General features: G+C 48.6%; 1 protein-coding gene across 8 annotated transcripts in view; it reads left to right on the top strand.

Annotated features, from left to right (window-relative positions):
- The first annotated feature begins 10,144 nt into the window (after positions 1–10,144).
- The window catches only part of LOC308389056 (AT-rich interactive domain-containing protein 1B-like), a 163,442-nt gene continuing 151,157 nt past the window's right edge, over positions 10,145–22,429 (top strand). For 6 of the 8 annotated variants that reach the window (XM_080870190.1, XM_080870185.1, XM_080870189.1 and 3 more), the window contains exon 1: positions 10,146–12,007. In XM_080870190.1, the coding sequence (XP_080726316.1) occupies positions 10,763–12,007 (1,245 nt within the window). In that variant the 5' untranslated portion in view covers positions 10,146–10,762. Of the gene's footprint in view, positions 12,008–22,429 lie in introns of all 8 variants that reach the window. The other 2 variants (XM_080870186.1, XM_080870188.1) reach the window with 1 other exon arrangement.

The following is a 22,429-nucleotide window of genomic DNA, read 5'->3' as shown; positions in this document are numbered from 1 at the left end:
TCCCGATATTAATCAACACACACATGCACGCTTTGAAGCTCACGCACACACTCTCCCCAGTGAGCCCTCTGACGGACAGGCCAGTGGGCAGCCGTTTCTTCTCCAGGCCCTCGCTTGCAAATGAGACGTCCGGCCTCTCAGAGCGGCGGGCGTTGGGACATCAGAAAGGTTCTAACGAGAGGAACGTTGGCTTTCGTTATGTGTGCTGCTTCAGCTCTGTTTTCTCTGCATATTTGTAAATGTATTTAAGAAATGAGCTTTTCATATTTAAGCTGTGTTCCGTCAGTCGAGATCTTTTTGTCATCCACTGTTTTCATATCAGTGTGAAAACTCTGATTCTCGTGTCGATTTCTAACATGCTGGTGTTCATTTTTTTCTAATGACAAGCTAAAAAGATCCTTGAATTCTTTTTTTAAACAGTTATGATCTGTAGCATGGTGCTTTAAAAGCACCAGTGTCTGTAACTTGGGATAAAATCAGTATTTACTGTGTGTCACATCAGTCGCAGGCTTGCAGCGAAGGCTGACTCGCTCTCCGAGTTTATTACGCGCTGTCGTTTCTTGCCTGAAGATATCCCAGAGCGCCCGCCCCTCCCTGCCTTGCCCTCTTTGCCCTCTCTTAAAACCTGTGCCCGCTGACAGTCTGCCAGGTGTGCCCGTACCCAGGAGACACGCCCGGTGTCACCGAGCAAAGCAGGTTCACGTAGGCCGCGAAGAGAGGCGAGATGCCAGCTTGGCTGTAGAATAACTGTCAGGGGGGGAGGGCCGAGAAGATCCCCGACGCCAGCGTGCGTGACATTAGCTGGCCGCCTTCCCTCTCCTCTCGGAAAAGCTCGCGGCCCCACCTCTGCCTTCACATGCTGCCTGGGTATGTGACCTGGTGTCCGAGTGACACGTTCCTTGGCAGGGAGTCGGAATATGAAATGATGGTATTATTCACGTCCTACCTTTGACATTGTCTGTTAGCTGTGCAGCGGGCAGCTCAGACTCAGCAGCAATCTGGCAGTGCTGTCCACTTCAGGTGGCGTGTGCGTGATCATCAAGTGAAAACTAGCCCGTTCATGTCTCCTGTTTGTTGTTGCGCAGCATCATTCAACACAAAGAGCATCGGGTAGATCCAGCTGCCGACGTGACGCTGTGCTAATAGCTTAGCTTCTGCTTTTGTGGCGCTGTCTCCTGGGCGTTCCTCAAGCCTTCCTGTTCGGATGAAAGTAGCTGGACACTGGGGAGTCTTTGTCTCTTTTCTTAGGCAGACTATGCAATTTAAACCTGCCTCGGGCATGTAGATATTACTCCCTGGCGAGAAGGCTGATAATTAATGGAAATTGTTTTAGAGGAATCATTATTAACATTCTCCTTTGGATGCCCTTTCGTCATCCCTGCCTTGTCGCCTCTCTTGTTTTATTCTCACGCTAATTTATGCAGGCGTTGACATTCCTGTCGCTGCGTAAATGTGCTGGGAAATGTGAATAATCAGTCTAATAATTAGGATTTGCTCCGTCACCGCAGCGGGCATATATTTTGGCATCAGACAAATATCAATCATACATTTATTATCGTATTTAGCTGTTATTTTCCATCATAAGGTCAGCGCCGTCACTTCTGTATTTTAGCAGCCACGTGTAGTTGTAATGCACAAGGCAGCTGGGTTGGGGTGTAACAGACTAAACTCTGGGAGCAGGAAATCACATTCCCTCACACATACGACTCAATTTCACACCCCGAGCTGGATTAAGAGGGCTCTTTGCTCCGGGCCTGTGCAGGAAAAAGGGTAAATATCACCCTTGTTCCTGGTGCTGGAAAATCCGCTGTTTAAATGGGGAGTAATATAAGTGACATTTTCCAGTTCATTATGCAGCCCCTGACCTTCACCACGTACGACTTGGATACTTCTCCGGCAACAGACGAGGCCTGGTTCTCCCTAAGAAGAGATGTTTGACCTTGTCGGGAACTAAGAGGAGGTCAGATAACGACTCCGGCAGAGACGGGACGCGGCGGATGCACACCTGCGGCAGAGACCGAGGAGACTGCGATAAACCAAACGGCAGCGTTTAAGTCGCCGCTCCGACAGAAATGATGCATTTTGGGTTTTTGGAACTCGCCGGCGTCTTTGATACATTATGTAAATTTGCGATCTGCGGGGATAATCTATAGCTGTCCAATGCGTATTACATCATCTGGTCTTCAGATTGGTGTTTATCTCTGTTTGTGGCCAAACTGCCGAAGCTTATCGCAGATGGATTCGACTAATCTTCAACTGGCTCTTTGCCTTTATGTCCAACTGTACTTTAAAGACTCCTCAGGATTTGAGATAAATCCATGGCACTCAGTCACCAAACGTAATAGAAAGTAATCATATCGGGAGTCTTTCACGGATTAGGCTGTTTTCAATGTGACTTATAATCTCTTCCGTTTGTGTGAACTACAATGATGTGCACTGGGCGCCTGGCAGAGATAATCTTATTACCCAGTTGGCTTTTGTTTTCTGCTGCTTTGCTTTTATTCTTTATTAAAACATTTTGCTGCATTAAACATGCTAATTTGTGGCTGGGCATAATTGGGGTCTTGCTTTAAAAACCTCTTCCCTGTTTGGAAGGAGATTAGGAATTTCATCTTCAGGATTATGCGTAGAGTACGGCGAGACCCGTGAAACAGTCTCGCTTTCCATTATGTTTAAAGCCACTCGAGCTCATTAATGTGAAAGGAAAATGTATTATTCGCCATTGTCACATGACAAGAAAATGTCAGATGGCAGCTCGTTCGATTGATGGGATTGGCCGGCTGATTAGTTCTCGTCCACTCGGTGCGCTTCTGGGATCAAATTCATCAAGCCGATCGGCTTTGGAGCAGGCAGAGAAAGCCTAGCGATTCTTCTTCTGCGTATTTTCAGGTTCCTAGACACAACCCGGCGTTGGCTGTCAGAGCTGCTGCACAAAAGCTGTCAAGTCCTCTGTATTATAATAATCAGAGATGGAACAGCAGCAAACCTGGCTTTGGACAGCAGAAGGCAGATAAAACCGAGCAACTCAGGCAGGAATCCTCACTGATCACTGGTGGCTTTCGGTGAGCCTCAGATGCGGAGAGATCAGAGCTTCAATCTCACTACGAAACGATATCTCACAATGAGAAACGATCCCCAGACCTGCTCCAAGATGTCAAAGAAAGCGCAAAGAGAATATTCAGGTGTCAGTATTTCTGCCTCGTTCACCTAGGGGTCTAATAAGTGATCACACAGAAAAGGGGGAATCTCTCCCCCGTAATGGTGAGCAACTTTTGATTTTGTGTCAAAACATATTTAAAATTTGAACAGTGCTGTCAGTCCTGTGGCGTGCCGCTCTCTCCGTGGGGCTTGTCACAGGAGGCGTGACGGCACGCGGCTCCAGTACACGAGGCTCCTTTCATTTTTCTGTCTGACATGTTAAGTGTGATGGTACAAAGAGGTTCCATTTTAATTGTTTGGACAGATCACTCAAGGGAGAGGGGCTTTGATTTTGGGTGTTGACAGAATAGGCACAGGCTTGCTGAGTTGCTTTGGTGCCTGTCTTGCCGTTGCAGGCGCTGATGGGGTGTTTACCTCGGGCCGCACTTGAGCTAAAGGCCAAAGTTGGGGGCACGTGACTTTTTATTATTGACGTCTAATCTCTCAGGTGGATGTAAGGTTATCTACGCTGCCAGCTCGGGGATCTATAAAAGCAGGCCCACTGTAATATCTGTGTTTAATAAGACGGACGAGCACAGCTGCGGCGTGCCGGCGCTTTATGAAACAGGGATATACTTCCACGAAGCTCAGCGAGCGGTGAGAAATCACCTGTTGATGGCCCATAATGTAAGAGAACATTTCTTTTGAATGGGCAGGAACCGTAATGTCACACATCCCATTAATATTCTCCTGCTGTGCCCACGTCTCCACTCTCTGCTCGTGGGGGGAATAATTGGGTGACGGACGACGGGGTGATGACACGAGGAAACAACTTCCCCACCTTCCTTCTCCTCCTCGCCGCCCCCTCCCTTCTCTTTGCCTCCCGTCAAGCCTTCAACACAACAGCCACAAATTACCCACTTTACTCTCAATATTATCAGGGCTGATCGTCGGTGTCCGTAATTAGAGTCTTGGTGTCGTCTCGCCTCCATTAGGCTAACAATAGAGCCTTGGAACAAGGCCACTTTGGGCAAATAACACGTTGAGAACACTTGACTTTTGTGAAGAGATAGTGAAAAGCATCAGAGGCCATTACCGATCCAAACAGCCTTGAATGGTTCCACGGCAGCTGCGTCTCTGAAAAGCGCGGGCAGGCCCACTGCAGAATCGTACCCGTACATATGTAGGGGCAGACACGCAAAGGACGCAGTCGCGCGCACGAACACGGAGACGCTCATATTCATGCTCAAATGGCGACGGCGTTTTCCCCTCTCTGTGCCTAGCCTTCGTTGACAGAGACACAAATACCATCACAACACACGCCGCAGTCTAGTGGAGCTTGTATTTCAATCACAGAGTGTAAGATAGCTCGCTGCTGCGTTTCCTCCCAGGCTATTGAGAGAGCGCGCTCAGTATTCTGAGCCGGGGCCCCGTCTGATCTCCGTCATTGCCCCTCTAAGACATCATTGTGTAACAGTGTAAAAGCGGACGGCTTCATGGAGTGAAGGAAATATCAAGGAAGTTATTCATAAATATTAGATAAGATCAAAACAGCCGGTTGCTCTCAGACTTTGAGCTCCTGGGTCAAGTCATCCATATCTCTTTGATTTTTCTTCTTCCCCTCAGACTGAGCACGGAGGATTTGGCATGCATTGAAACTGTGACACCCCCTCCTTTTAGGGGCTGGAAACAGGAAAATGGGGAAAATGGTAGAGTCCAATTTTCTTATAATAAAGCACAAATCTACAGTTTTGTTTCATTTTCTGATCAACGCTTTTCATTATTCATAATTCTCTTGTTTTGATTACCGTCCCTAACTCACCGAGCGCCGAACCTGAGGAGATTAATAGGCAGAATTCTCCAAACTCTTCCCCCCCTTCTCCCGAGCTGACACAAATTGCTGAAATATCACTTTGATCATGCCTCCTGAACAACAAACAAAACACAAACCTAATTAGCCTAATTCAAAATCGTTCCAAATGCCTTTGTTTGTTATGAAAGCCTTCCTTCTCTCTGCCGTTGTTAAAGGTAAAACTAAGTTGGATGAGCATCTGTGTTTTACCTTTGGATATTTGCTGCTGTGTGCATGTGTGTGCAATTGTGGTTAACTCAGCAAACGAGGCCCCAAAAGTGTCACATGGCCTTTAAACTTTCAATTAGCAGAAGGAGGCAGAAACATTTCTACCACCTCGGTAAAAATCATCATCTTCTTCATCTTTTGCCTGCTCCCGATCCCGCCAACCCTCTGCATGTCCCCCTTCTCTACATCCATGAACCTCTGAGGTCTTCCTCTTTTCCTCCTGCCTGGCAGCTCCGTCCTCATCATCCTTTGTCCTCTGTGCATGTCCAAACCGCTCAGCCTGATCTGTCCCTCTGAAATACTCATTTCCAATCCAGTCCTTGTCTCTCCAAACGATATCACATCATATCAAACAGAACATGAGCGTAGCCAGCAGGATGTCGACCACTGTTTTATGGTCAGCCGTGTTTTTGAGTTGTTCCTTTGGTCATTTTCACTATTGCCGGTGCACAGTCATACAGTAGAAAGTGTCAGTCACAGGGGAGCTGTGCCATTTGGGTCACAGGGACAGCAGTCTCACCAGAGAAGCACAGATTTCCTTTTCCCAGTGATCTCTTCCAGCTCATCCGAGTGGACACCGAGTCCACACCCACTGTCCTATTGTCACGGACGTGGCTTGCAGTGAACACAGAGTACGCTCTCAGTCTCCCCGCTTGAACCCGTGTGACCCAAGGCATCAACTATGTACATGTAGAAGAATATGATCATCACTATGCCTGTAGTCAGATCACCTCCACCGTCAGCAGCATCCCGAACGTCCCCACATTTGGACACTGAGTCACTGCCAAGCTAGCCGAGAGATAAAATCTGTCCACTGAGTCCCGTGTCTGCCCCAGCGCCTCCTCCCGGCAAGACGTGTCCAAAACACCTCACCTAGGAGCTACTCGGGAGGCGTCCTAGTCGGACGCCCGCACATCTCGGTCGTCTCCTTTCAGTGTGGCTCTGCTCGGAGTCCATCTCTGAGTCTCTAGAGCTCATGAGCATAAAGGAGGGAAGTCTGTGAGTCTCCCCCCAGCTCATCCTGGACCCTTGTCTGGCTGAGAAATCATACGCTTCTTTGTGGTTTAAATGTTTTACCCTACATGCTACCAAAACATCATTCTTGAAATGAGAAAATGAGATGCACTTCTTTACAGTCAACCACATGAGTCGCCCCCTGCTGGCCATTAGAGAAAGCACATGTACACACTTTGATACAAATACCAAATGGAGGTGACTCAAACAGCGTAAAGTTTAACTGTAGGCCGTGCTAGTGAAATTACAATAACCTTGTACATTTATCCTCGAGTCAGGATGTGCTAAACGCACTATGAAGAGGCAAAGTGTTTGCCTTTTGCTCCTTCTTTAAAAGCTCACACATCCTGTCAGGGTCTGTTTGCCAGTGGAGATTTTTCTTTTTTCGGGGCAGCAATGCACCAAAACTATACAGCATTCAGCGTTACTACAAGCAGCTTGAAATCTACCTTGCAATGCTAGCGGATTAGCTCACTTTGCCTCGCTAACATATGCAATGACTGCCGGCAAGCTCTTCCCCATTAGGTTGGCACATCAAAGGCGGCGGGAGAAGTTCTTCACAGGCAGTTAAAAGTGGGCTCAGTGTGGATCTTGTAAATACCGTCTTTGAGTCGGTGCCTCTTGGGGGACACTTCACACACTCCTCCAGTCAGAAGAAGGGAGGGAGAGAGTAGCAGTGACAGGCATCAGAGGGGGGGAGTGGGGGATAGAGGTACTGGAGGGGGAGAAAGTGGGGGTGTGTTTCTGAGAGCCCAGTCCCCTGTCACCATCAGGATAGGATCTGCGGATGAAGAAAATCACTCTCTTCTACTCTCCTTTCCCCGTCTCTATCTCGCTCTCATCCGCTTCCTCCTCTTCACACTTCACATGATAGCTGACAGTGAAAGTAGAGCATGGCTGTTTTCAGTTTTCTTTTGAGTCATGTTTTTCATAACACATAAATAGAGCATGCGGTGTCCTGGGAATTCTATGATTCTGTGTTTCAGTATACAGGCGGACACAATAGCATCCACTCCTCTGAAGTGTTGTTGAAAACATTTTATCCATCATAGCTGTTTGTAGGGCTCTGGTGAGGCCCTCGACTCCGCAAGGAGCTGAAAGGAATAAGAGATGTGTTTTGTTAGCGGCCACACCAACACACACTCACACACACACACACACATGCCGTACGCTCCCAAGCCCGTCGTTGCCTGGTTTTGCAGAATGATCAATGCAAATTCTGTTATTTACCCAAGCCTGAAATGAAAAGGCTATGGATCAATTTGATGCACTTCCATAGGGTGTGCTCACAATGGCTGGCTGGCTTTTTGTCTCAGCTGCACCCCCCACCCCCCTTTACTCCTTAGCCATCTACCCCTCGTCTTAAACGCGGCGCCCATCTCCACATCGCTAATGCAAAATATACCACGGCGGTCGCTCTGATCTGCACAAACATTATGTGTGCATTCTCTCTCTGCACTCTGTTTCTTTCAAATACACCCACAGCGTGACACCAGGGCTGCATCTATCTTAGCCGTGCGTGTGTGTTTGTGTGTCTGTGCATACGTGCATGCGTGCGTTTCGGGCTGACCCACTTTCTGTGCTTGGCCAGGCTTGTGCTGCTGTGCTGTGCTGCTCTGTGCTGCTAAGGGGGAGATCCCTGCAGACTCGCCCAGAACAGGCTCCAGCTCTCCTCCTGACAGACACTCACCGTGGCATGTTATCCCCCCGTGGATTGGAGACCTCTGTCTCTCTGTCAGAGAGCCTGAGTGTGTGTGCGATGCAGATGCACCAACGAATACTTGCAAAAATGTATGCATATCGTGCAGAGACAGCAGCAGCATCCTTCTCCACCCACACACACACACACACACACATGCTCAAACACACACATTCAAAGCACATACCATCCCAGATCTGTATATTTTTAATTCCATCCACCCTCCTCCAGCTCCTCCTCCTCTCTTCCCCGTGTTTGTCTGGAGTTATTGTTTCAATCTTGCTGCATCAGGGGGCCCCTGAAGGTTATAAATTAAACATAAATGCAAATGCGCTGAGCCATTGCCCTCCTCCACCTCCCTCCTCCTACACACACACACACACCCATCCTAGCCATTCAAACAGATCAGTGTGTCTGCGAATTAATAGGAGAACAGTGGGCTTTTTTTAATGAGTGAGAGAGGGAAATTACAGTTGCAAAGCCACAGCGCGGCACACCCAGAGCTGCAGCCGAGGCAACGGCTTGAAAAGCCGGGCGCCATCATAGAATATGCTAATGCCCCAGGTCCCCTCACTGTCAGTGGTGCTGTTGCTCTAGATGAGATCAGTGCTTTGATCTGGGACACTGATGGGAGCCACAAACGTCATGTGTGCAAAGTACGGCAAGCGGGAAGGATGGGGATGAGGCTCGTTCTAATCACACAAGGTTTCCAAGTCTGCATTTTTTTCTCCTAATACAAACTGGTACAGGTCCTTCCTGTCACCTGCACACAGGATGTAAACATGGCATCGTCTTTGTGCCTGTAGGTGCTATAGGCTGGGCCTGACCATACTGAATAGTGAAGACTCTAGAGGCTCGGAGTTGTAGCTTTTAGGCCCTGGGTATGGGCTCATAAAGGCAAGTGGCTGGTGAAGGTTTCCAGGGATGTCACTCGGTTTAAATTGCCTCCGTGAGCGAGCATCCAGGTGTAAAAGTGGGATTGGGCCTCTTGCTGTCGCACGCTATATTTATCGTGCGTGCATCGTGAGGGTGGAACCACAAATGTACACTTTTATGTGTTTTTTTCTTGTATCTTCAAACGTTTATATTTTTAACCTACAGCTTGTACTGACGCTGTACCTCCAGCAGGGGTCTTCCCATTGTCATGGACATGGCTGGTAGTGAATTATCCCACTCTGAACACAGAGTACACTCTCAGGCGGAGCAAACTGTGTCTCCTCGCTTGAACCCGTGTGACCCAAGGCATCAATTATGTGTTAGAAAAATACGAGCATCGCCGCGCCTGTAAGTCAGTCACCTCCACCGTCAGCATCATCCTCGGCTTCCTCACATTTGTTCCCACCACCAGCAGTCATTATCATTACCGCGGCCATCCTCAGCACAACTCTCATCTCCAAATCCCCCCCCCCCCCCCCCCCCCCACCTCTCTTTCATCCGCAGCTCCCTCTGTTGATCAAATGCATCTGATCTCATCAAAGCAGACCCTCTGCTCATTCAAGTCCCAGCAGACACCCTGGCTTCTTTACTAAGCACTATTTTACATTCATGTTTGACTACCATTGATGGGGTAGCATATCTTGTAGACTTTGGTTTCGTGTGGTCTTACATTGCAACCGGGGTTGCCCCCCCTCCTCTTTTTTTTGTTTTATTTCATTCAAATTTCAGACAAGTTTTTTCTGACAAAGTAAATCCATTAAAGGAAATTAAACAATGTAGACTTGTATTCAAATAAGACCCTGATGAGGAAGAGCTTTAATCTACACTTATATTCCATTCCATCCATATAGTTACCTAATCCTGTTTAATGCGGTTTCTATCTGCTGTCGCATCAGTTAGTCCTATAGATTAATAGTTATTACAGATTTCCTGGGTTTCCTGTTATTACGGGATTACCGTGTGTCTTTGTTGGAGAGGTAGTAGATCATTTAGGGTTGAAAACAAGACTGTGATGGGAACCGTGGTGGAGGTGTTGGGGCGTTAAAGCTGTTATAAAGTGAGCTTACGTTCTTATTCGGATGGCAACATTATTGCGCACCGCTTGCGGTTGCGTGTCCGACTGCTGTCAGAGCTGCAGAGAACTGGCTTGAGCCGAGGGACAGGGAGGGAGGGTGGGGAGAGGGAAAATCTGATCTGGATAATGGCGCAGAAACTCGCAAAGCCTAACTTCATGTTTCGTTAGCGCGCTCGTCTGGAGGGTCGCCGTGGAGTGGAGCAGCACGCGAGGACGTGATTTGTAAATTCATCCAAAAACGAAACAAACTTTGAAGTTAAAGGTCGGCTTTTCCGTCTTGGTTTCCTGATGTGCTGATAAATTAAAGCTAGGCGTTGTGATGACTCCGGGGGCATGTTGTGTATTGCGAGCACCGTTTTGGCACCGCGCGGGTCGTTTTTTATCCTGAAATCGATTCGCAAATTATTGTAAACGTGGAAAGACCGTTACGCGGCGTGCCTAATGGCTCGCTACTCCAGTCCGGATTTTCCATGTGAGGCACGCCGGAGCCCTGGAGGTGGATAAGCTGGTAGAGCCCGCTCTCTCTCATGCCATGCTGGGCCACAAGGGCTCCAGGAGACGCTGCTACACATTACTGAGAACCGGGATGGAGGAGAGGCGGAGGGGGGAAGGCAAAAAGTTTCTTTAAACCTGCCAGAGAAACTTTGAAGATGAAGCCTCGCTGACGCCACCGCAGCAGCAGCGCGACAGCCAGGCGAAGCTTTTTCCGCGGGTTTTATTTTTGACCCCTGAGCTCGTGTTTTCTCCCCTCTGTGTTATTTTGTGCGCGCGCGGCTGGTCGGGGCTCGCTGTCACTGCGCGCTGAGATGTTGGAGTGACCATGGCTGCGCAAGTGGCATCGGCTCCGACCAGAACCAACAGCAAAAATAAGAAACTAGCCGGCGGTCTGGGTCCCGAGCTCAATTCGGGGAAATCCGGAGGAGGAGGTACAGGACAGCGAACGGGACCGATGCTGGCTGCTGGAGATGGGACTCTGAATAATGTAGATCATCACCGCCGGAACGAGCTCAGCATGGTCCATTCAACTTCCACGAGTCACGGCGCTCCGGACGGACACGACAAGGCTGGGAATAACCTCGCGTCCGCCACGGCGTCGACTAATTCGAGCCCTTCCTCGATGGAGTCGAGTTTGATCGCGAACCACAAGCTGAAATGTGCGGGGAGCGGAGATCCCCCTCAGTCTCAGCCACCGCAGCAGCCGCCGCCGCAATTCGGCCAGTTTGCGCCACATCAGCAGCGGCAGATCCAAAGTAACAACAGCGCCAATAACAACGGCCAGGTTCCCCGCGGGGACAGGAGCGCGGATCACCAACACCACAGCGGCAAAGAGAACCTGTTGGGGGGCCAGGAGGAGCCACAGCAGCAGCACATGACAGGGAAAGGTGAAGGGGAGCTCACCTGTAAGCCCTCCGAGAGGATGATGGCCGCCAGGTACGAGCACTCGAACTTGGGGCCACCGAGTAACAACTCCGAGTTCAATAACAACTATTACACTCCGAGGCCCTGCTACGAGCAACATGGCGGGCAGCAGCAACAAAGCAGCGGGATGGGGATAACGCACTCCTCGGCACATAACAGCATGGAGAACTCCCACGAAGCAGGGTACCACAACAGCCAGTACGGCCAGTATCCCGCCTACCGAGCAGGCTACGGCGGCGGGGGCTACGGGATGATGGGCCCCTCTGGATGTCGGCAACCTGGGAACATGATGATGGGCAGCAACTCCTCTGCGAGCCACGGCAAGTCTCCTCTGGGAGCTGCTTCGGCTGGCTTCCAGAGGTTCCCGGGACAAACCCAGCCGCAGCCACAGCAGCAGCAGCATCCCTCGGGGGCGACCCCGACCCTCAACCAACTGCTGACGTCCCCCAGCCCGATGATGCGGGGCTACGGGGGTGCCTATCAGGACTACAGCGGCCCTACGGCTCAGCAGCAAGCCGGCATGGGCCCGGGAAAAGACGTGGGGTCCCAGTATGGAGCCACTTCGGCCCACTGGGGAGGGCAGCAGAGGAGCCATCCACACGCAATGAACCCTGGCAACGCAACGCAGGGCCTCGGCAGGACGCAGGTGAGTTTAAGAAACTTGTGTGAGGCCCCCCGGTGTCCTCATGATGCTGTGTGTGTGTGTGTGTGTGTGTGTGTGTGTGTGTGTGTGTGTGTGTGTGTGTGTGTGTGTGTGTGTGTGTGTGAGTGACCTTTAAAATCGTGTTACATTGTTACATACACACACATACGCACAGACCTCTGACTGAGGCTTTAATATGAACAGTGGGAAGAAATCTGCGCGCATGTATTTCTTTCATGTATTCTTTTTTTTTTTTTTTTTGAAGACGCATTGGAGTTGCTTTTTTAAAAATTCACATGGGCTCATTAATAGCCCGCGTTCTGTCACCACAGCTTACATGTCCACACTGCAGTTGTGTACTCCTCAGTTTTGCAGTTTCATGCGCCAAACTAAAACCCGGCCGCGCTGGAAGGTTCACCTCTGTGCCGACGTGGTGCCAAAGGCCCTGTTTTGAAGTGGTGCTGTGTTCGAAGCACCCGTGAAAAATTCACGTAGAAGATAACATGCTAACAAACTACAGCATTCGTCTGTTAGCTCAGTTGAAATGGCATCGGCCGTTGCGCCCATGGAAAAGGCGCCTGTCCTCCTCTGCGCGCTCTGCGTGGAGCTGGAGCGCTCCTGCGCGTCTTGTTTATTCCCTGTTCGGAATTTGAATAGTGGAGGTAAAGTAGCTAAAAGCTTTGTGTACTCCAGGCGTACAGTTGACACCCAGTCAGCCATCTGATTGGCTCCCTGTGGCCCCGCTGGGCAGAAGGCATTCAGGAAAAATCCGGAGGATTTCTTGCAGGGGTGTTTTTCCTGGAGTGGTGATGCGTTCGCGTCTTTTGGGAACATTGTGGCGTTGGAGGCCTTCCAGTGTAATATTTGAAGTTTTTTGAAGGTTAGCTTGCTCTTGATCATTTCCATTATTTTTCTCCTCGCTGAGCAGACATGCAAAAGGCTGCAGTGTCTGCCACAACAGAAGAAAACACACGCTGAATTCAGTGTGGAACATTTTAAAAAATGAATTATTGGGCTAAATTTTTTCTGATTAAACAGAATTGTCAAAAATTGTACAACACTTTTATTTATTTTATTTAATTGCCATGTAATATATAATGCAGTATAATAATAGATATATTTAGAAATAAAAGGCTTTGCAGAAGCCCTCCTTCAGCTTTTACCCTGTAGCCCCTGAAGCTGTTGGATGCTCTTGCAGCTGAGGCTGAATGCTTTCCTCCTGGGGACATGAGCAGTGACAGTGTTGGAGACGGAGCAAGTGCCCCCCGCCCCCCAACATTTCTGCTGCCTGCAGACCTGCAGCCAGGCGAGGGAGTAGCTGCCAGTCGAGAACCCCGAACCTAAACATCATAGAGTTTCTCCAGAAGAGCCGTTATCGTGAGGTTGTTTTCGACGCACTAAATTATGCGCACTGCTGGATGGCACATCTGGACGACTGGAGGGCAAGGTGGCTGAGCACAGCTTATAGTGTCTGCCTCTCACAAAACAAAAGCAGTTCATTAGCCTACATTGTTTCAATCAAAGGCAATTTGTGTTAGATGCTGAGGAAATGAAGTGAATGTTTTAGCGTGGGAGGGATTGCTGTTGTGTTGATCGTAGCAAATTATGCACTGATAAGATGGTCACCAGAAAACTAGAGCAATTTAACTCTGTAACACAATAGCTAATTATTAGTGGCTGTTTGCATGACTTCTATTTATTAAATCGCAGACAGACAGATCAGTCAGGCGCATGAGCTTCATTCCTTCTGCATTTTTGTTCATTCTGACACACCACGCATCGAAACTCCTCTCACATTTACCAGTTTTATGTCGCAGTTTTCCACTCTGGGAGTAAGTGAGTGTGCTACTCTGTTTTTTCTTGACTCTACCAACATTTCAGCAGCGGTATATTCACGCTACAAAAGGCCTATGTTTAATTCATATTTGGAGTGGCAGCGGTGCTCTCCTGCGCGCTGTGACAGGCTGTGTGAAAAACGCAGAGCGGTGTAGTGCATAATACTGCCTCCAAATTGGCCCCGTGATATGACTGCGCCTCACTTCAGAGTGCGTTTGGTCGAAGCACGCCTCTGTCACCTGTTGGCACAGCTTCCCCTCTTTCAAATTCAATTTCCCTCCCCACTGCCTCTCTTCAGGAGCAAGCTGTGAACAAAACGAGTGCACCTCATTTACACTGCTGCCCCCCCCCCCAACAACATCCCACTACAGTGGCCATTCACCAAACTGAAGGCTGTGTGTGTGTACAGGTGCGTGTCGACACTCCTGAAAATGACATTGAACCTTCTTTTCTAATTCCCGGGTTGCGTTTGATTGGATGGCAGCTGAGCATTGTTGTGGCTGTAGTTTGAGATTTTCTGCTGGGATGTCTCCTCCTGTGTTTCTCTGCTGCCTGTGGTTCCTCCTCACACACACCGTGCAACTATGGCACCGCTACAACACCACATGCAATTTTAACGACTTATTTAAGTTTACGTTGCAAATAAAATTCTTTCTATCTCGTCCTATATGTGACGAGCATCCGTCTGTTGTCTCCTAATCAGAACACACACAACACACACAGAAGGAAAAAAGCAATTAGCAGATAATAATGAGGGCCTAGTAAGAGGGAGATAGTGTTGCTGAGATAATTACAGCAGCGACTCTTTTAAAATCTGACCTAATAAAACAAAAATTAATGGATATTTACAGTTTCCACTAATTTGTCACTATTATGCTCAGTGTTTTCCTTTGTGTGTGTTTTTCTTCTTCTTCTTCGAATTGAAATCAAAGCTCGGTAGCTCTGCGTTATCAAAGGCTCGACCGAATCCCATCCTTGGGTAATGTGCTTACCTTGAAATGATCCCTGCTCGCAGTGCTCTCCAGTGCATACTGTTTACATTTCTCTTATGAATTAATAGTGTGATACGAACAAAGACTTTATAATGGGAGCAATGCATCAATGTCACTTTGTATTATGCGGCTATCTCGGGGAGCCTTGTGCATAGTGATGGGCCTGAGTATGGCTGCTGGAATTTAATTTATGGTACATGTTCTGCATCAGATGGACAGCCCACGGGGTCTGGTCAGGAAATGGACACGCAGGTGTGTGTGTGTGTGTGTGTGTGTGTGTGTGGGCTTTGTGCTTTTAGATGTTTCTGTGTGTGTGGGTGTCCTTGAGTGTTTGTGTTTCTTTCCTCTGTTTGTATGTGCTGGCCGTGGCAGGCTGAAGTCCTTTCGTCAGCAGTAAGCAGTCCAACCTCAGCCCCCCCCCCCCCGCCTGCCGTTTGTTTATGTTGTTTTGTTTACATCTGTCTCGGCCAGCCAGCGCGATGCTGATTAGCAACACTAGAGTGAAATTTTAATTTGCTCTGTTGCGTCCGATAAGGGCCTGCGCAGCATTTTTCATCTTCCTTGGATGAAACGTGGAGCCGGCGTAGGTAATTGGCAGGCCGGGGTTCTCCCTGGTCTGCATGCGGTTTCCACAAAACACCAATTAATTCTGATCCTGAAAAATAATAAGAATAAAAAAAAAAACTGCCCAGTTGCATCACTGGATGTAAAGCCTGTGTATTATTAACCGGCTAATAAAATGATTGTACTTGTTTTTTTTCCCCTTCCGGCCCTGCTATGCATTCACAGCATCCCCTGGAGTCAAAGGTTGGTGAGTAAATGCCCTGAAGAAAGGATTTAATTACTGTGAGCGGGTGTTGATTTTGTGTCAGCTGTTTCTCAGCTCCGTCTTCCCCGAGCTGCCGGCGTCAGGGGGCGGCCGTGAAATAAAAAACAAAGCAGTTTTGGGGAAGACGGCTAATTGTTCATATGGGAGATTTGACACTTCGAGGTGGATGAAGTAGTCAGAAGTTCTGGATTTCTTTCTGAGGACTTGTTATTTGTTAGGCTTCACCTCAGGTTTGATGGACCAGACGCAGACGTATTAATGCCACTTGAACCATTTTCATTGTTTAATAATCGCAGAATTAAACACAGAGCTGCTGCAGGAGGCGTGAGGTCCTTTGGCACTGACATAAACACAGAGTCTGCTGCTGTCCTGTCTGCGTGTGAGGAGGCAGACGGCCCATAGGAAGGCTGCACGTGTAGAAATGTAGGCGATATCTGCTGTGAGTCACACGGAGGCCCGCCGACCTCTGTGGAGTTGGCCTGGCCGAGTTTACCGAGAGAATGAGTGTGTGAACTCTGGGAAATGTCAGCACGGTTCCAGTCGCCTCCCGACTTCAGCTTTATGAAAATGTGAAGAAAAAGAACTATTTCTGACTCGAACACACAGACACTGGGCTTCCTCTTTTCCTTCTTTTTTACTGTTGTGTATGTGAGGGGGGGCGTGGCGCCCCAGCTTCCCCCAACCCCGCTGCTCTGACTTTCAAATATGCTAATTAGCCACGTGCGGCTCTTGAATGGACGGACCCCCCGAGCACCACAGGAGGGGGCTTCCTTCTTTCTCTTTCTTTCTTGCTCAGGAACATAAATGTAACTACGGGTAAACAGATACGTTGATGCACTTATTGCTTAGAGAGATGCTTCGTTTTGTATTTTCTCCTCTGTTGCTTTTCTGTGCCTCGCTCTCAGTAGCTCTGCAGGTCTCCCGGGGGACCAGCGGTCAGGCCAGAGGTATTTAGAGAGTAAGCGTGTCCTATCGAATATTTATACACAATCCTGAGCAGATCTGTGGGCTGCACACTCCTCTTCCCTTCTCCCCTCTGTGGGCAGCAGAAGAGGAAACGGGAAGCGTAGCCGCCGGTCCCTTCGGAAATGAGCAATTCTGTGATTGCTGCAATTAATGAAAATTTTAAGATACCAGCGTGACATTTTAAGATTCAAGTCTCCCTCACTTCCTTCTGTACAATAGAGCTAATGGTCCAACATTTCAGTGCAACAAAAGCAGAGGAGAGGAGGTTAATTGGCAGATTATCTTCAGTGTTTTCAGGAATTCAGAAGATTTTTGGTGCACATTATTTTCCCACTGTATCATGAGAATCCCCCTTTTTTTCTTTACCTTGAGGTTTGTCTTCAGCCCTGCTCATAGATACTCTGTTTATAATAATGTGAAGGTGAGAGTAGTGGATGCAGGCCTGCGTTTATTTACTGCTCAGGAAAAATGATTGGTTCACACACACAGTCTGCGCGTGTGTGTGTGACTTCATGTATGAATAGCGTGCTGCCACCATCCTCTTACCAGCCTGCGAGAAAATCATTATCATCAAAATTATCATCGCCGTCATCTGTCACTTTCCACATCAAAGCCTCTGCACTTCTCACTGTTTCCACCACACTGTAGGCTCTGCTCTCCAGTCACACATCTTGCTGTTTGGCTTGAGTTGATCCTAATCAGCTCTGGCATGGTGGGACCATTTGTTCAGCTAAAAAAACCAAAAAGCAAACACGGCCAGCACGGTGCTGCGTGTCGTTTGTGAAGGAAGACAGAAATAGGAAAACGATGCAACGCAGAGATGCTCCGAGTTTCTGGTTTTCCTCTCTTCCACACATGCGCTCGGCCTTAAACGTGCACTCAACCACGCGGATATATTTTTCAGAGCCACAGCATAATCTTGTCATCTTTTACCTCTCCAAACCCCAAATTGTGGGACTTTATAGACACTGGTCACAACAGGATGCTCTCGGTCACTCCTGGCTGAACTCTGCTTCATTTAGATCAATTTTCTCTCAATAATTTAGGAAGTCATTCACACCACATCCTCTTCTGTGCAGAGATGCATGCTCAGTGGCTGCACAACACAGATGCATACTTCGCACTGCTTGGAGCTGGTGTCTGTGGGATGAGAGGTTGTGTTGAAAATGTAGTTTGTTGTTGTGAGCGTGATGCAGCCGGACGAGTGAGCTCTACATTCCAGCCACTCCTTTGACACAAACCGGATGAACTGGATTAGATATCGACAACATGAGTGAACTTTATTTTGGTGTTTAAATGTCTTATTTCTTTAAGATGTTAATTCCTTCAAAGAATATCAATACGGATGGCGAGAGCATTTGTTTACTGTGTGGAGTTAATCTCCCCGTGCTGCTGTGCCTGCATGTCTGTGCGTTTCTGAGCGTGTGCACACGCGTGCACGCCGCCCAGCTCGATGAACATCCGTAGTTACTGTTGGCTAAACATGCAAAGGTTACTGTAATGTCAGACACATGCCAGAGGGGAGCGTGGAATACCACATTAACATAATCCATAGAAGAGCGTCCCATCTATAAACACTGACGCGCCGGGCTGATCGCCACGCTGGAGCACGTGACCGCTCGCGCTTCTGCTGCGCTGCACGAGGCTGAAAGGAGAAACCGCAACACGGCCATTCTTCTCTGAGGGAAAGACCAAAGGTCTGAAAAGAAATTGCTGGCTGTCAGGCAAAGACTGGCATCTTCCCGGCTCACGCAGGCGGCGGCATAAAGATATTTTCCTCCCGTCTGACCCGCTGACCCCGCGCTGCACATGTGAAACATGCTGTACCATAAAATCTTCTTCTCATTCATTGAGTTATAACTTTATTTCCAGGTAATTTATCAGCATCAGACAAATATAGACGTGCAGAGTTTTATCTTTCCTTAGGAAGACCTGAATTGAGTTTCACTTGAGTGTCTTTAAGGGAATTTAAATACAGCTTTCCTGGGCATCATTATCCAGATATTCATAACTCTGTGTGGTTATTTCCTCCCCAGCAATAACTTGCCTTCTTTTAGAATCTCCCGAGATACGATTGCAACACAACCCCTTGACTAATATTTGAGGTGTTGAGTATTAATTAGGTGTTTTATGGTGGCTGAGACGTCCTAACGTGCTGCCCTCTCACCTGCCGGGGCGGGGTCCTGCACTGGGGGGGGGGGGGGGGGTTGTTTTGATAATTATGTGTGCTAAAGCCAGAGAGAAGGCTCTTAATTTATTTGGAAAATGCATTTTTATATTTACGGCTTTGGTCGGCGCTTTTAGAGAGCTATTGTTTTCATTCACATAACCCCGTTTTAATTAGTCTGTCTTTGGAAATCCCCTCTCTGTGTTGTGGTTTTAGTCGGACGCTGCAGACTCCCACAGCTCCCAGACGTTTCTCAACTTTTTCTTACACGCTGGCTTCGTTCCAAAGAGCCAAGTCATGTATGCAAACTGGTGCTAGTTCACGTTTTGTGTTTGAAACAGCCCGTTTATCTCTTTCTGCTCTTTTGTCTCTCGTCTTTTTCCCCCACAGTTGTTTCCAAAGTCTCTTTCTGTCGTTTGGATGCGAGTTGTGAGTGACCTTGGCTGGTGACTACACTGCCTACTCATTAAGTAGTAAAGATGAATGGTTTCATTATAGTGGGGGGGAAAAACGAGCAGGGCCAATTAGTGGTAATTAACAGCGGAGAGGGCGAGGTGCTCTGGAGGGCTCCCTGACCCAGACAGAAGGGGCAGAGGGCTGTGTGTGTGTGAAGGAAATGCAGGTATGCATTTGAGGAAGGCGATCATAGGCATGTGTGTGGACAGCAGGGACACAGAGTGTTTAAATGAGTGTATGTATGTGCAGTGCTGTGGGGACGGGCTTCTTTATGCCACGATTAGGAGCGTGAAAGCTAAAAGTGGAGTTTGGGGGTGTTGGAGAAGTGTGTGTGCTCCATTTACATCACAAGGCAAGGCTGGACATGCTTGCAGACATTCCTGCATGCTGACAAATGGGAAAATCACAGCACGTTTCAGCAATTAGAGGTGACGAGGTCAAGAGCCGGCAACACCTCTCCTTGACTTCTGACTCCCGATGTGATGTCACTGTCCCCCCTGCAGCCCTTTGGTGTGGCCGGGGAGCTTGTTAGGCAAAGGTCTGAGAATAAAAGGCCCTAAAATGCCAAACCAATACACCATCGGCACTAATGAACATTTTGCTGTGATTTCTTTCTTCTTAATTGGAGATCTTTTCTTTTTTGTGCTGATCTGCAGTATTTGAGTATCTCAGCATCAAGGAGAAACTCAAGGTTGTTCACAGTACACCATCAGAGCCTCTCCCTCTCTCTCAGCGCTGCGCTTGATGCGTTCACCCCGCCTACCTCTCGTTTTTTATCAGTTCCTGGGTGAAATTGTCACAGACATGTAATCCTTCGGGTGCCACTAGCTGGGAGACGTACACGTGAGCGTGCACGGAATGGTATTGGCGGACGAGGTGTCTAAACAGGAGGTAGCGTGGGGTCTTGTGTCCAACATGAAAATTCTGGCGAGTCGATAAAGCGGCGTTCAATATCCCCAGGAACGCGGCTGTGTTGTCACTTTAAGAGACATGTTCGAGTTGGCAGTTACTGTGAGAGCGCGTTTGTAAAGGCTGCAGATTTTTTAAGGTATTTTGCAAAGTGCTGGCAAAGTGCTGCTTTCAGGGCCCCTGAAATTGCAATGCCTGGCAAATGGATGGTTTGAGGAGTATACAATGTATTAGAAGTCAATTGTGCATGGGAGGGCCTATTTTCCATATCGCTAGTCGAACAAGTGCGTGTGTGAGTGTGTGTGTGCAGCTGTTGCGTCTATGCTTTTGTGATGCACACACAAACACACACACTCAGACTGCTCAGGCCCCGTCTCCCTGTTGTTGTATTCCCCTGTTGCTTCAGCGACTGCAGGCTCTGTCATGTGGAGGTTTGCGTGTGGTGGGGTTGAGGGGTGGGGGTGTTAGACTGTGGGGGTGACGAGCATCAGAAACCATTACCCGTAATGGCCTCATTCCCCACATATCCATTCCCTTCCCCTCTCTGACATTTATTTTATGACTGCTTACATATCAAATATTTAAATAAACAGAATCGGGGGCTTCGGCTGAGGTTTGCCCGGGGGTGACGGGTGGGAGTCGTGGCGGCGGGAGTAAAGGGATGGATGATGACATTCATTTCCGAAACGAGGAAAGAAAAAAAACAGGTTTGGGGGGTGGTGGTGGTGGTGAAGGGTGGGAGAAAAAAGCAGCGGCGGCAGTGAAGAGGAAGGGGGAGGAAAAATGCTTCGCTTGGCTCCAATCAAAGCGTGGCGGAGGGCGGCGTGTTTTTTCGCTTACGCCTGGCAGCAGCAGTGACAGACGGCTGTGCGTGAGCCTTCGGGCGCGAGTGCTGACGTGCGTGCGCGCATTACTGCGGGGCTCATCAGTCAACGTTTCCCGGGGACGCGGGAGGATGTGGGAGAAGGCCCCGGTGGCTCGTGAAAAGCAGTCCGCTGTGCCGAAGCAACATGAGCTGTGTGACACAACGCAAAGAAACAAAGTGAAACGCAACTGTGAGGCCAGGTAGAAGGAAAGAAGGCAGGTAGAGGTGAGAAGGGGGAGGATTCGTCCGTTTCCTCGGAAGAAGAGGACGGAGAATGAAAGAGTAAAGGCACATGTGTGTGTAGACGTGTGTGTAGTGAATGAAGAGACAGCAGTCCTGGGTGCAGGCGGGCAGTCGTACGCTGCCTGGCGTCGGTGGGAGGCCCATTACTGTCAGGCTAATCTTAAAATAATTAATTGCGAAGTCGACGCTTTTTAAAGAGTATTGTAATTGAATCCTAAATTAGGCTTGGGAAAGGGGACGCGTCCTGCTTTGCTGCAAGGCTGTTCCCGTTCTGCAGTCATGTACACACACACACACACACACACACGAGTGGGTCGTGTGCAGGCGGGCAGAATAGGGGGAAAAAGACAACAGGCGAAAGAAATGCTAATGAAATGCATATTTGAGGAGAAAGGGGCCATCTATAATTTAGCTGTGCTCTTTGAATGTGAATGATGTGTGTGCAAGCGCTGTGATTTATTTTTGTTGTGCAGAGGGATAATTCTGTCAGAGTAGGCTTTTATTCTTGTAAACAAATGTGGGGAAAAGAGCAGAATAAAAGTGGAGTAATAAAGTAAACAGAATGGTATGAATACATTTAGCTGCTGGCATGAATAATTTGTATACGGGACGGAGGAGTTTGATGAAAGAGAGATGACAGATATGAGAGCCTCGATATCGCCTGATAAAATTTCAGGACGCTCTCTGATACGCTGTTTTCCGCCACTTGTTTTTATCTTTGCGTGATTTTGTGTGCCACTTCCGCACACGTGCAGATGCAGCTTGCGACGCCTCGAATCCTCCGAGACTCGAGGCCGCTCTTAAAACGGGCGGCTCGGCGTGCTCTCGCCTCCACACGCGGCTGCTCCTCTCGGATGACCCTCGCAAAACTGTCGGCTGTAGAACTTTCCGGATGAAAGCTCCCAGAAAAGGGTCTGCCCTCCATAAATGTCGGCTCTGCTTCATAAGTCTGGCACAGGGGTCAGGGGTCAGGGAAGGGGTTTTTGCCTGGCAGTCGTAGAAATGAAGCAGCAGAGGAGCTTCCTGTTGTCACGTCACCTTCTTTGTTGCAGTGTAGTTCAGAATCAGAATCAGAATACTTTATTGATCCCTGGGGGAAATTATTTTTTGTTAGTTGTCTGCAGTGCTGTATTCCTTCAGCTTTGTTTTGCACGCCGGCCTC

This window comes from Rhamphochromis sp. 'chilingali', assembly GCF_963969265.1.
Source record: "Rhamphochromis sp. 'chilingali' genome assembly, chromosome: 21".
Taxonomy (NCBI): Eukaryota; Metazoa; Chordata; class Actinopteri; order Cichliformes; family Cichlidae; genus Rhamphochromis; species Rhamphochromis sp. 'chilingali'.
The sequence above is the reverse complement of the archived record's forward strand: the minus strand, read 5'-3'. Positions and strand labels throughout refer to the sequence as shown.